Here is a 14768-nt window from a genome sequence, read left to right as displayed (position 1 = left end):
GCAATACATATGTAACACACACACACACACACACACATTTTTTCCAACACACAAGGAATGAGAAGAAACACCCTAAAATGTTAATGGTAGATGTTTCCAGAAAGTGAAATTATGGGAAAATATTCTATTCTTTTACATTTTTCAACTTTCTCAACTAACTACATACCATAATTCATGTTTTCATTGTTTAACTCCCTGTTCTGTTCCACACTGCCTTTGGGATAAAAAGACCCCAACCTCGGGGCACCTGGGGGACTCAGTTGGTTAAGCATCTGCCTTCGGCTCAGGTCATGATCCTGGGGGTCCTGGGATGGAGCCCTGCATTAGGATCCCTGCTCAGCGGGGAGTCTGCTTCTCCCTCTATCCTTCACCCCACTCGTGCTCGCTCACCTGCTGTCTCTCAAATAAATAACTAAATCTTAAAAAAACAAACAAAACCAAACAAACAAAAAAGACCCTGACCAGCCTGGCTCCAAGGGTCCTCCCTGCAATCTGCACTGGGCCCACTCTCTCCCTCTTCTAGAGAACAATTTAAGCCTTGCCATCTACAGCCACATGTCCGCCTCGCTACCATGCCTCTGCTGGGCCACTGCTTTTGACCCTCCAGGTCTGGTTCAAATCTCCAAACGCTGTGATGCTCTGACAACTCCAGAGAGAAATGGTCTGTCCATTCTAAAGGGACACTGCATTGGCTGAGCACTGGGCCACTACCAATGGGGACCACCTTTTGCCATCCGCTGAAAGACTGACATTGGAAGATGTGATATGTATGGATATCATAGCTCACAACTGGACTAGGCATCCCTCAAGGGCAAAGAGTTGGTTTTGGAGATCTTCACATCCTCTGCAGCTCACAGCTCTGTACCCTACATACCGTAGCTCTTCGGTAAATACTTAACAAGAGAATCTCAATCACGTCGAGTTTTCAAGACTTAGTTATTTGCCTCAGTGACTTGGGAGAATTATTTAGCCTAACATGATTTCAGGGATGATGAAAAGAACAAATTGATCACTGGGACTTCTTTGTAATACAATCTGATTCTCAACGCTTGTCAAAGTGGGGCTCTTCCTATAATTTTGTAACTGGCAAAAACATTCCTCCGTGGCATCCAGCATTTCCTGCTTCTGAGATCCAAACCAGAGGTAATGTCTAAAACTCGTACTTCCTGATTTCCTTCTCCAGACCTTGTTTACAAATTTGCATTCTGTACTAGGAATTTGGCTCAAGACCCAACTGAATCTTGCAGGAAAGATGATTTGCAAGTTAACTGACTTTACAGCCACTAAGAGAATAATTAGGGCATTTCCACAAAGGTAACATCAAGGTACAGTAACCAAAAGTAAGACGTTCAACTCCCCTGATGAAACACGGAGAAAGATCAAACATTTGGCGAGCCAGGCCAATCATGATAAAGCCTCTTGGGATATTCCAGACCTTATTCAATGTACCAGATGCCACCCTGCTAAAAGTGTAAATTTGATGGGCTTCACAAATTTATAATATTGGAGAAACCAATGTCAGGACAAATGTTCTCAATGTTTCCGGTTAAAAAATAAAAAGAAACAATTTGATAACTGAAAAGAGAACATAACCTTGAAAATGACTGTGAAAAAAGCTACAGGTCCTCTACCCCCTCGGAAGTAATGCTTTCCAGCTTTGCCCACGTCAGACTGTGTGAACCAGGCAAGGGGTCTCTGCCGTCGCAGGGGACAAAGCCAGCCTGTGCTCTGTTTTTGTACAACCTGTGAGCTAAGAATGGTTTTTACATTTTTCACAGGCTGAAAAGCAAACAAAGAACGTTTTGTGACATTTGAAAAGCATAGGAAATTGCTATTCCAGGGGCGCCTGGGTGGCTCAGTCGTTAAGCGGCTGCCTTCGGCTCAGGTCATGATCCCGGGGGTCCTGGGATCGAGCCCCGCATCGGGCTCCCTGCTCCGCGGGGAGTCTGCTTCTCCCTCTGCCTATGCCACCATCCCCTACCGCTTGTGCTCCTTCTAATAATAAAATCTTAAAAAAGAAAAAGAAAAAAAAAGAAATTCCTATTCCCGCGCCCAGAAATAAAATTTTGTTGGAACACAAACAGACATCCCTTCACTTACATATCATATATGGCTGCCTTTGTGCCAAAATGGTGGAGCTGACCTAGTCCAAAAGATCTGGGGGCCCACCAAGTCTAAAAATTTGACACCTGGCTCTTTTTGGAAAAAGTCTGCCTACCCATGTATTTATTGCATGCGAAGCACGTTAGAAATAGTAGCAAATGCTATCATTAAATTTATAGATGAGAAAACTAAGCACACACAGAGTTTAAGCTACTGTTGCAAAGCACAAGCTGAGTGAATCATGATGCTGAAATTCAAACCGGAGTCCCCTTGTTCCCAAAGTTGTAACCCCAGAGCTCAGACGACGCTATACCATGTGTTTTACGATTCATACTACATCATCTTCCTTTTTCTCCGGGTCAGACCACATGTGCTGCTGTGTCATGATTTATGAAACCATTCCTTCACCTTCAGAACCAGTCCCCGGTTTCTTGTACATACCAACGAAGCCAAAAATAAAATTTTACAGATGTGCGGGGCTTGCTTAAGAAGCAGCAGTAAGATTAAAAATAATGGGGGGCGCCTGAGTGGCTCGGTCGGTTAAGCGACTGCCTTTGGCTCAGGTCATGATCCTGGAGTCCCGGGATCGAGTCCCGCATCGGGCTCCCTGCTCGGCGGGGAGTCTGCTTCTCCCTCTGACCCTCCTCCCTCTCATGCTCTCTGTCTCTTATTAAAAGAAAAAAAAATAAAATAAAATAATGGGGCGCCTGGGTGGCTTCGTCGGTTAAGCATCTGCCTTCGGCTCAGGTCATGATCCCAGGGTCTTGGGATGGAGCCCCACATCGGGCTCCCTGCTCGGCGGGAAGCCTGCTTCTCCCTCTCCCCCTCCCCCTGCTTGTGTTCCCTCTCTCGCTGTCTCTCTCTCTCTGTCAAATACATAAATAAGGAAGCAGGTTTTGAATACAGTTAAAAGGCTCTAGGTTTTTCTGGGCTTCTTTGCAGCTAACTCTGAATAGGTCGATCACGGTGAATTTCATTGTGTCTCAGACATCATAGGCAGCATGGTCCTGTGGGAAAGAAAAGGACAAGAGAAACCCGGGATGTGGCGGGGGGGGGGGGGGGGGGGGATGCTGCCCATGGTTCCTCCTGTGGCTGAGGAGGCTTTTCTGTCTGAGCCCAGAGAGCAAGTGTGGCCCATGACTTCCTGTCACATTCAAACACTACATGGCCCTTGGCCTACCTAAGCAGGGCACAAAGGGGGAAGAAAGGTTTTCCCATCATTCTGGGTCTCACCTCAGCCCAGTTACTGATAAACGTAGTTTGCTCACAGGCTCAGGCCACTTCCCTTAAGCACTTACTTAATGCCTTGTTACACTCCCTTCAAGAGGGAGATTTCACAGAGGTAAGAAGCCAAGTGAAGACACAACCAGAGGCTGGAGGGATGTGGCCTCCAGAAGCTGCGGAGGCGGGAAGGATCCTCCCCTAGAACCTCCAGACCCGCCTGGCTCTGCCACACCTCGATTTTTGACCTCGGGCCTCCAGACCGGTGAGAGCCATTTCTGTCGTTCTAAGCCCCCCCCCCTTTAGTCATTTATAAAAGCAGCTACAGAAACGGAACACAGCCCTCCAGCATTCCTTCTCCGCTCATCAGTTTTCTCTGACAATAAGCCACACAATCTCTGCCCTCAGGCCTCCCTCTGCTGCTATCTGTGCGGCCTCTCAACCCCGTGTCCACCTCCCTGCTTCTGTGCTGTTGACAATGAACGTCTTATCTCATCCATCAGCAGTTAAGTCTGGAACTGTCTGATGGGGGTTAAACACTAAAAACAGCTACCAGCTTGTTTCCAAGAAACACACTTGGAGCAAAGTGATTCAGAAAGAGCGAAAGGAAAGAGAGAGACAGGTGCTCAAAACGGCCCGAACGGAATACCCGCCCAAGTGTGCGACAATAGGAAGCAGGACAGAGAGCTGGTGGGAAGCCACCACCCCACAGAGCAGGTACACCCGTGGGAGAGGACCTCTGTACAGCGGCAGGGGGCACTGCTGGCGGGAGGCAGGTCCGCACGCAGGGCCAGGGCCAACCAAGCAGGGCTAGTTTCCCTGCACCACAAAGACTTCATTAGGAATAAACACGAGCAACGAGCAACGAGCAACGGAGTTTGAAAATACCACCCTGGAAACAAAGCTAACTGCAGACTGGATACTTGCAAACAAAAGCCGTAGGAGTTGCCACTGGTTATCAGTTAAGGAGAAGTTAGGGCTCCCCTCCCTAGGCCGCTGGGCCTGGGACAGGGACCATGTAACGGTAAAAGGATATTCAGTTACTCAAGAAGATACAATTCACTGCCTATCTGAGCACCAAATGCAAAACTTACTACAAGTGAAAGGAGAACCTGATGGCAAATGAGAGAATACAGAATTCGCTGAGCCTCTTGCTACACGGAAGAGAAAAGAGCACAATCATCATTGGCTTCTTTAGGACACAGACAAAAATGAAGATGTTCCACAATCCTGTGACACACACAAACGGGACAACAGACTGGGCTGATGGGACAAAAATAAATGGAAATTTTGGAGCTAAAAACGCACAGAGAACTTTCCAATAAGTTAGAATAAAAAATGTTCCATAAATAACAAGGTGGAGGTCATATGCTTCACAGCAGTCTATGTGACCTAAGGTTTGGGCTGCCCTTAGCTGTATCTAAATCACCAAGTGATACATACACACAGTCGCAGAGTCACACCCCCTCACAAGCACGCACACCCGATCACCCAATCAGTGCTCTAACGCAAGGGCTGGCCAGCTGGCCTACGGACCAAATCCAGGCAGCCGCTTGTTTCTGTACTGCTTGTGAGCTATTAATGGTTTTTACATGACTAAATAGCTGCAGGAAGAAATCAATCAAAAGAAGAACATTTCACGGCACGTGACAATGATATGAAACTCACATTTCACTGTCCATACATAAAAGTCTCATCGGCATACAGCCACACCCATCATTTACATATCGTCCGAGTCTTTGAGATACACCAGAGTTCAGCTGCTGCCACAGAGACCCTACACCCCTTTACAGAAGTTTGCCGACCCCTTCTAATCTATGCAGGGTAAACCATAACTCAATTGCAGAATGGATTTCTGGAGATCAAATTTCTAGTGAGAAATTAACTGACAGCTGGGTTCAGCATGGGGTCTGGAACCACACCTGAAGAGGCATTAAAATTTAGGGGGGGCCTTGGTACAGGAATTCAAATGTATAAAGGGACTTTTTTTGATATAGGAGGGAATCTTGTGTGCTGTTTGGAAATGTGTGTTGTCTCAGAAAATGAATTAGGGAGATAAACAGAGGTGTTATCAGGGGAACTTCTGTCATGATTAGTCATGTCACAGAACAGACATGTGTCTTGTCAACTGAAGGATTCATGGAGAACCTGATGAACATCTATCTATCCATAAGACCTAAAGCAGGTAACAGCTTAAGAGCTGATGCCTATCGTGGTTTCAGTGATATCCCCCCAAAACTCATCCACCCAAGAACTTTGGAATGTGACCTCATTTAAAAAGAAGGTGTTTACAGATAGAACTAGGGTAAAGATCAAAATGAGATCACTCTGGATTAGGATGGGTCCTAATCCAATGACTGTCCTTTTTAAAAAGAGGGAAGCACACACAGAGACAAAGGGAAGGCAGCCATGTGAAGAAAGAGGCAGGGATGGGAGTGATGCTACCGGAAGCCAAGGAATGCCAGGAGCCACCAGAAACCAGAAGAGGCAAAGAAGACTTCCCTCCAGAGTCTTCATAAGGAGCGCAACCCTTGTTTTCTGATGCCTGGCCCCCAAATTGTGACAGAACACGTTTCAGTTGTTTTCAGCCACCCTGTTTATGGTCATTTGTTACAGCAGCCCTGGCGAACGAATACAATCCCCTCCCAAGTTCCCCTCAAATTCCAACTTCTCTGAGCTTTCTTGAAGGAAAGGACTATTTTAATTTCTTCTAGAAAGGCACACAGCCTCACATGGTGCTAGTGTGGCTCAAAGAAAAAGTCAACAATATTAACTTTGCTCTTCTGGAAAGGTTAAAAAGAGGTAATGGTGTATTTTTTAAATGAAATTGTTTACCTTGAGAGACCTGCAGATTCATATGCAGTTGTAAGAAACAATTCGGAGATCCGGCTGTGCCCTTTACCCAGCTTCTCCTCGTGGTAACATTTGCAAAACTAGAGTACAGACTCACAACCAAAATACAGGCATTGATCCAGTCCAGTGATCGGATTCCACTTCCCCAGTTTGACGTACTCACTGGGGGGTGTGGGGGGGGGCGGGGGCGGGTGTGGGTGCCTTTTGTTCTATCCATCACCATAAAGATACACAACAATTTCATCACCAGGGCTATATGCTATCCTAATACCTACAAACATATGCCTTGTCTGTTTCTATAAATATGAACATGATGGCGGGTTCAAAGACAAACCTTTGAAAAGCCAAGATGAGAAGGCTTCTTTCCTTGATCAGTAAAACAGAAAGCAAACATTTTCCAGATATCCTGAGCTAATATGTGAGGGGGGGAAAAAACCGTAGATGCTACCCCAGAGCAGGTTCTGCCAACAGGACACAAGTCTCATACCTTGTCCTTTTTATCCTGTCGCGCGTACGGAAAACAAGGGATCACGGCAGTCACCCTGGATGACGACGCGATCTTGCAGGCATTGATCATGATGAGGAGCTCCATCAGGTTGTCGTTGATTTCCCCACAGCCACTCTGGATGATGTAGACATCTTCGCCCCTCACGCTTTCACCGATCTCAACGCTACGAAAAGAAAAAGGCCATCCGCTAACAGTAAGATATGTCTGCGTCTTGGAGGTCCCCTGGAGCCCCACCAGGGGAGGGGGGGGTGAGGATTCGCCATACAGCAGCGCTCGTGGCTATGATATACCACAAGCAAAACGGGCAAAGGGAAAAGGTGCGAGGAGCAACCTCCGTGGGCAACCAGGTGCAAGCTTCCAAGAGTCACCCTGCAGTGGAGTTGCACGGGTCGAGCTTCATGCCCCAGCCACGTGCTGTGACAATATGTCCTAAGTGCTGTCCACAAGGGAAGCTCATCGGTGCCCAGGTTCTTACTGGCGGGCTGGTCACACGGGCTCCATCTGCCTGGCACGGACCAAAATCCCAGACCTCCAGGGGTTCCACCTTAACCACACTGTGCAGTTAGGTAGAGCGAGCCTTTCAAACACAAGGTTCCCAAAGGCCAGCTGAGGACCACCTCGCAAGCTGAACTTTTTCATATAGGAGGGGATCTTATATGCTCGTCAGAAATGTCTCAGTCCTGCTATATTAACTTCTTTCTGCTAAATAGTATACTGAGTTTTATTTTGATTGAAGTTACATATACACACTGCTTAAAAAATTCTAGCCATTCTGTAAACCTTGTAACAAACATTTCAGAGGCAACCAATTTCAACTCTTGCTATGGTTCTCAGGCATTTATCTTCAAGTCTCCAATTGGTACGTTTCTATTGCTTCACCTTGAGTTTTCATTTTAGGCATCAAGTGTTGACTTCTTGCTGTGAAGATGAGGACGTTAACTATCCCCACACCACGCCCCCCATCGCCCGCATCCCCTGCAGCCTTCTGGTCTCCCACCATCCCAACATAGATCAATCTTCTAACCAAACAGGACGGCCACTTTTAACCCTGTAAGTGCTATTCAGAGCTGAGCCATAAAGCAAACTTAAGTCCAAGATTAGATTTCCCTCTTACACATAACTTTTGGTGATTTGTTGTCCCTGGAGTATACTATCCTACCTTTTCACCTGCTAAGTTTTCTAAGTAGTGAATACAAATTCACACCAAGTGTGATCGCCAGCTCACTGGCCTGCCCGTGTCGTCTCCCGCCGCTGGTTAACGCGGGTTCTCCTTCTGCCTCTGCACAGATGCCCCCCGGGGAATCCCACCACCCCTCCCCCGCACTCAATTTCCCACTTTCTGTATCCTCTTTCTTGCTGTACTTCTTTGTTTTGCTGGTTGGCATCCTCCAGTAGCTTCTGGAGAAAGAGTAAAGAAAGAGGAGCTTCAAAAGTCTTTGAAAATTGCACGTTGGAAAATTTCTGTTTTGGGCAGAGAATGCTGACTGTTCAACATGCATCCCTGGCATGTGCCTTCCGGGGGAAGAAAAGTGAAATAATGCTGTGTGCTGGGGCAGGTCCTTCCCAGAGTAGGGCCAAGAACCAAGGGGACCTTCAGCTCTGCTACAACGTTGTTCCAATTGATCCATTAGGAACAACTGGGGCGTAATATGAATTCTGCATTTGCTTCCATACCACCTTTTATCCTGAGATAAGAATGCAGAAAACTGCACTGCACCCAGCTGAATGGAGCCACTTAGAACTACTCTGCACATGCGCACACACTCTCCCCACCAGCACCACAGCCACACCCATCCACATCTGGTATCACCGTTTTCCACACAACTTCAGATCACCCTCCCTCCATCGCCTCACAAGAACCCAAAAGCTACAGCCCTTCCAAGACCCACTTCCCACAAGGAAGCTGTAGGTCTTTTTCAGTGGAAAGTGCCATACTTACTACAGTGTTTATTATCTTTTTTAAAGGTTTATTTATTTGAAAGAGAGAGAGAGAGAGAGAACGAGCAGGGGGGAGGGGCAGAGGGAGAGGGAGAAGCAGACTCTCTGCTGAGCACGGAGCCCGATGTGAGGCTCGTCCCAGGACCCTGGGATCATGACCTAAGCCAAAGGCAGGTGCTTAGCGGACTGAGGCACCCAGGCGCCCCACTATCTTTTAAACCTGTAATAATATGTGTAGTGTTTTACCATTTCTATTATATTCCCATCTTTTTAAAATAAGTTACTGAAGAAGTTTGAGTGCTGTGCCCCCAACCCCAGTTTTCCCATAAACCCTGTGCTTTTTATTGTATGATTTTGCATAGCATGAGGATTGTTAGGAAAGCATATATCACATTACAGTAAGACGGACTATAAATGGGCTCACCCTAAAAAGAAGTATAACGAATCTTATTTTAAAATTACAAGATAGGTACATAAATAATTACCCTTATCTCTTCTACTATCAGAAGCCAATTATACCCAATGATACTGTTTTATCAACAGAGCGAATTATTTCTAAAACAACTTTAAAATGAGTCGACATTTTGGATACCATGCAGTAGTATGCCGAATTACCAGAAGCTTCTATCCAACTTCAACTAGAATAATTAGAACACAAAAATGAAGTTTTTCAAGGCGAACTGATCTGAAAATGAGTTTTGGTAACAGTGGGTCATATTTTTCTATGTTCTCTGCTATGAATGGAAGGAGTACGATGCCACCCTCAGGATGAGACTGACAGAATTCTATATGCTCCCTCCTATTTTGAGTTCTAAGGAGCTAAACGTAATTCCCTTGTGAACAACTGTGGAATAAAGTCAATTTGGAAATCGCAGTATTATACAGCAATCTGCAACCAACAAGCTGAGAATGGTCCCCACAAAGAGGTCTATGTCCTAAGCCCCAGAACCTCTGAGTATGTTAGTTACATGACAAAGGGGAAAACAAGTGGGCAGACAGAATTAAGGTTATTGATCAGCTGACCTTAAAATGGGGAGACTTCCCTGGATTATTCAAGTTGGCCCCATGCAATCACAAGGGTCCTTAAAACAGGCGAGGAAGACAGGAAAGGGCCGAGAAAGAGATATGAGGTCTGAAGCAGGGTCGGGGAGGTTCTATATTGTTGGCTTTGAAGCTGGAAGAAGAGTCCAAGGACTGCAGGCAGCTTCTCCAAGCCGAGAAAAGCCAGGGAATGGCTTCTCCCCTAGGGCCTCCAGAAAGGAATGCACCAACCCGCGACAGACTTCTGACCGACCCAGCTGAGATGCAGCAGTACCACGGGGGACATGGGCCTGCCAAGCCGGCACTGTTCACTATCTGGCCTGTTACAGAAAAAATTTGCCAGCCTCTGAGGTTATGACTGTTTATCCCCCAAGACCTGCTTCTCTGGCCTATTTTTCTTCAGGAACTTCAGTCCCCTTATGATTAGCAGTCCAGCAGAGGATGGAAAAGTCCTATCACCATGGCAACTTTTCTCCCCAAAGCTATTCCTGCTTCTACTCATAAAAATGATCACGACTGATCTTTCTTGTAGGGTCTTTTAAAAATTGTGGCCAGAAGGCAGCATCCTTTTGCTGTTCAGATGGAGAATCTTCACAGATCCCAAAATAAGGCAGATGAGTTTATGTGACTCAACAATGAATGGGTGTGGTAATTGAAAGATGGCTGCAGACACCTTAAAACTTTTCCCATCAAAAACTGGAGTCTAGGGGCTCCTGGGTGGCTCAGCTGATTAAGCGTCTGCCTTCAGCTCAGGTCACGATACCAGGGTCCTGGGATCGAGTCCCGCATCAGGCTGCCTGCTCAGTGTGGAACCTGCCTCTCCCTCCGCTCCTGCCCCCTTCTCACACTCTCTCTCTTCAAGTAAATACATAAAATCTCAAAAAAAAAAAAAAAAGTAGTAGTGGAGTCTAGGGGCACCCAGGTGACTCAGCTGGTTAAGCAGGTTAAGCATCCGACTCTTGGTGTCGGCTCAGATCATGATCTCAGGATCGTGAGATTGAGCCCCACATCGGGCTCCACACCCAGTAAGGAGTCTGCTTGAGATTTTCTCTCTCTCCTTCTGCCTCTGCCCTTCCCTTGCTTGCTGGGAAGCAAGCTCTCTAAAATAAATTAATAAAAAAAGGGGGTGCCTGGGTGGCTCAGTTGAGCTCAGGTCGTGATCCCGGGACTCTGGGATCAAACCCCGTGTCGGGCTCCCTGCTCAGCAGGAAGCCTGCTTCTCCCTCTGCCTCTGCCCCTGCTTGTGTTCCCTCTCTGTCTCTCTGTCAAATAAATAAATAAAATCTTAAAAAAAAAAAAAAAGTGGAGTCTATGCTCCCCTTCCCTTGGATTTGGGAGGATTCTGCTTGACAACGGAAGTGACAATGCACCAACTTCAGGGCCCAGACCTCACCAGACTGGCAACTTCCACTTCCTGTCTTCCATGCTATAAGGAAGCTCAAGCAGCCCCGTGGAGAGCTACTGAGGTTCCTGACCATGCTGCCAGGCAAAAGCCAGCACCGACTTACCAGCCATGTGAGCAAGCCATCTTCGAAGCAGACCCTGCAGCCCCAGTTAACTGTCCCAGATGCCATCACACAGGGCACTGCCCAAACTGTAGGTTTATGAGTCAAATAATTGCTGTTTTAAGCTGTTAAATTCTGGGGTGATTTGTTACACAACAGAAAACCAAAACTTTGGGTCTTTCAGTACAGCTAACCACTCTGGGCAGTTTAACTGACCAGAATAAAATGTTACAACAGACTTTCAGACACCTTCATTGTGGGATTTCAGTGGTCTATAGTGAAGCTGGTGCAGACATCTCTGTGCATATCTAAAATGATTCACAGGGGCACCTGAGTGGCTCAGCTCATGATCTCAGGGTCCTGGGATGGAGTCCTGTGTCAGGCTCCACACTCAGAGGTGAGTCTGCTTGTCCCTCTCCCCCTCCCCCTGCTCTGCTCACTCATGCTCCCTCAGTCTCTCAAATGAATAAATAAAATCCTTAAAAACAAACAAACAAATCAGTAAAATGATTCAGAGATGGAAGGGAAAATCAGGAGGCCCTGTGTCTCGATTAAGTGGTGTTTTAAAAGTGGGGATTGAGGGACACCTGGGTGGCTCAGTCGGTTAAGCATCTACTTTCGGCTCAGGTCATGATTTTGGGGTCCTGGGATCGAGCCCTGCATCGGGCTCCCTGCTCAGTGGGGAGTCTGCTTCTCCTCTCCCACTTCCCCTGCTTGTGCTTGTGTTCTCTCAAATAAAATCTTTAAAAAAAAAAAAAAAATGGGGAATGAGGGGGGAGGGGCGCCTGGCTGGCTCAGTTGGAGAAGCATGCTACTCTTGATCTTGGAGTTCTTAGTTTGAACCCCATGTTGGGTATAGAGATTACTTAAAAATCAAAACCTTAAAAAAAAAAAAAAAAGGGGAATGGAAGGTGATGACCAGAAGACATCAAAGCAGATTTCTGGTTCTGGCTCAGGGGAGAGGTTCAGGAATGGGTCTCTTACATGAACTAAATAAATTTTCTCTTCCTTTTACCCCGTTTCTCATCTCTAGGACCACACAGTAAAAATCAGATCATAAGTACAATACCTAGTACAGAGAGGACTGTTTGTAAAAAAATCAACCTCTGGACCTAGACAGTTCATGGGAAAGAAAAGTCAGGAAGCTAACCTGTTATATTCTAAATAATAAAAACATAATGTTGGGGTGCCTGGCTGGCTCAGTCAGGGAGCATGTGAGTCTTGATCGTGAGTTCAAGCCCTTCCTTGGGTGTAGAGATTACTTAAAAAACAAAACAGGGGTGCCCAGGTGGCTCAGTCAGTTAAGCGTCCGACCCTTAATTTCGGCTCAGGTCATGATCTCAGGGTCCTGGGATTGAGCCCTGCATTGGGCTCTGGGCTCAGCTCCGCTCAGAGTCGGCTTGAGATTCTTTCTCCCTCTGCCCCTCCCCCTGCTCACGTGAGCTCTCGATCACGCTCTCGCTCCCTCTAACTAAATAAAATCTTTGAAGAGTGAATTGTTAAAAAAAAAATTAAAAAAAACAAAAACAAAATAAAAAACCCCAATGTAACTATACAAGCAATTCCCAGACTTCATTTGAGCAGAAATCCAACAATGACTTCGCAAAGGACTTCTGAGCTAGATTAACTATGCTCCAGCAGTAAAGGATGGCGCTGCACCGGGAGAACATGGAAGGGCAACATATTTGCTTTCAAAATCCACTTCACCCAGAAATTTCTCCTCTACTTACACGACGCCACCTCCTGAACAAAAACTATTATCCCACTCTTAACAGCTACTCAAACTTGAATAGAACTGGCAAGATATTACAACATTCAAACCTAGCTACACTATCCTTTTCCAGAGCCTTCCACCATGCTTCCAGACTTCTGTATTAAACTCTGCAAAGCGGAAATGTCTGGCTCAAGGACTCCTGGCAGGTATAGCACCTGTTACTCCTTCACAAACGTTTCTTCACTGACATTAGCAACAGGGCTACTGATTTCCCACCTGGAAGAAGGGCTTCACAGATCCTATAAAGCTGACTCAACAAAACACCATCGTCCCCATATGTATGAATCTAACTCCTCAGTATCTAAGACATTTTTGACTAATCCAAAAGTCATCGAGGTTTTCTTCTACAAAGGTTTAGTTCTAGGCTTTACATTTAAGTCTACGATCCGTTTCAAGTGAAGTTTTGAAACGGTGGGAAGTCTAGATGGTTTTTGTTGCCCTTTTGGCAGCTCACACCGATTGTTCTAGCACCACTTGTTGAAAGTGTTGGTTGCTTTGGACTTGTGCCAGATATAGAAATGATCAGTAACTGCGTACAGTGCTGGACCCTTAAGGGAGAGAGCTAAAAAGGAGACCCACTTGAAACTGGTCAAAGAGCTCTGCGGACTCAGGCAAGTGGAAAACGGAGCCCTGGCTCGATTCGGGGGGAGGGGGGCGCCGGCTGGACCTCACGGAACGGAGACGACCACGGCTCCCGGACCTGAGACACGTGTGGCAGTTACGCCGGAGCAGGGCCTTGAGGCAGAAAAATGAGAGGAAGCCCACGGGAACCAGCACGTGCGCTCTGGTGCTCTGACGCTCTTTAAACCCTCCGCACAAACACCCCCTCTGCTCAACCCAGAGATCCGCGCCCAGGCTGCTGGGGAGTCACCTGCCAGCTTTGAAAACGCAGATTTCCACCCCCCCACCCCGCCCTGCCCGCGGGATCCGAAGCTCCGGGGCTGGGAGGGGAAGCAGCTTTTTAAACGACCCCAGGTGAATGCAGTGCGCTGCCGGGGCTGGGGACGTGGGCGGCGCCGTCCCTCGCACGCCCGGGGTTTGGGACCAGCCTGGAGGGGACGGGGAAACCGGACGAGCACAGCCAGGGGCGTCCCTCGCCGCGTGCCCGGCACCGAGGCGGTTCCCGCCGGCCTGCGCCCACCTCTCCTCGACGCTGTGACCGCCCCGAGGTCGCCCTTCCGGGCCAGGGGCCGCCCTCCTCCGCGTCTCCCGGGCGCCGCAGCGGTGGCGCGGAGGCCGCGTCGTGGCCGTCCCGCCCCGGAAGGGGGAGCGGGCGGCCGCGGAGTGGTCCCGGGCGGGCGACGGTCCCCGCCCGGCCCCACAGCCGCGCGCCCAGCGCCCTCCCCGGCCCGGCCCGGCCGCCGGCGCGGCCCCCACCTGGTCTCCTGGTTGCTGAACTTCTTAGTGACCACCTTGCCCAGCTCCAGGCCCAGCCGGTCGGCCACGCGCTGGGACAGGTCCTGGTGCGAGCTGCCGCTGAAGAGCACGATGTTGGGCATGGCGGAGGCGGCGGTGGCACCGGAGGCTGCGACGCGAGCGGGAAAGCGCGGCTGTCGACCAAAGGAGGAGCGGAGTGGAAGGGAGCTGGAGGGGGCGGAGTCGGGGCGGGGCTCGAGGGGCGGGGCTGGGTGCTGGAGGGGGCGGAGGAGCGGGAAAGCGCCGCGGCGGGGCCGGGAGGAGGAGGAGCTGGAGGGGGCGGAGCTGGGGAGAGGAGGGGCTGAAGAGGGAGCGCTCGGGGCCCCGTTTTTGACCTTTCTGCCCTGCCTGGAGAGGGAGGGCCAATGGGCCAGCCTCACTGGGCACCGAGGGAGGTGCAGGAAGAGGC

The 14768-nt window shown here is 48.5% G+C and overlaps 1 protein-coding gene across 1 annotated transcript in view; it reads right to left on the bottom strand.

Moving 5' to 3' along the window:
- PRPS2 (phosphoribosyl pyrophosphate synthetase 2) overlaps positions 1–14524 on the bottom strand; it is a 38316-nt gene extending 23792 nt beyond the window's left edge. Inside the window, exons 1-2 of the mRNA XM_035029708.1 lie at positions 14321–14524; positions 6665–6848 (exon numbers count right to left, since the gene is read on the bottom strand). Of these exons, the coding sequence (XP_034885599.1) occupies positions 6665–6848; positions 14321–14442 (306 nt within the window). The 5' untranslated portion in view covers positions 14443–14524. The remainder of the gene's footprint in view (positions 1–6664; positions 6849–14320) is intronic.
- Positions 14525–14768: the final 244 nt, after the last annotated feature.

Source organism: Mirounga leonina, unplaced genomic scaffold (assembly GCF_011800145.1).
Source record: "Mirounga leonina isolate KUSES-001 unplaced genomic scaffold, KU_Mleo_1.0 Mir_268, whole genome shotgun sequence".
NCBI classification, from domain to species: Eukaryota; Metazoa; Chordata; class Mammalia; order Carnivora; family Phocidae; genus Mirounga; species Mirounga leonina.
The sequence above is the reverse complement of the archived record's forward strand: the minus strand, read 5'-3'. Positions and strand labels throughout refer to the sequence as shown.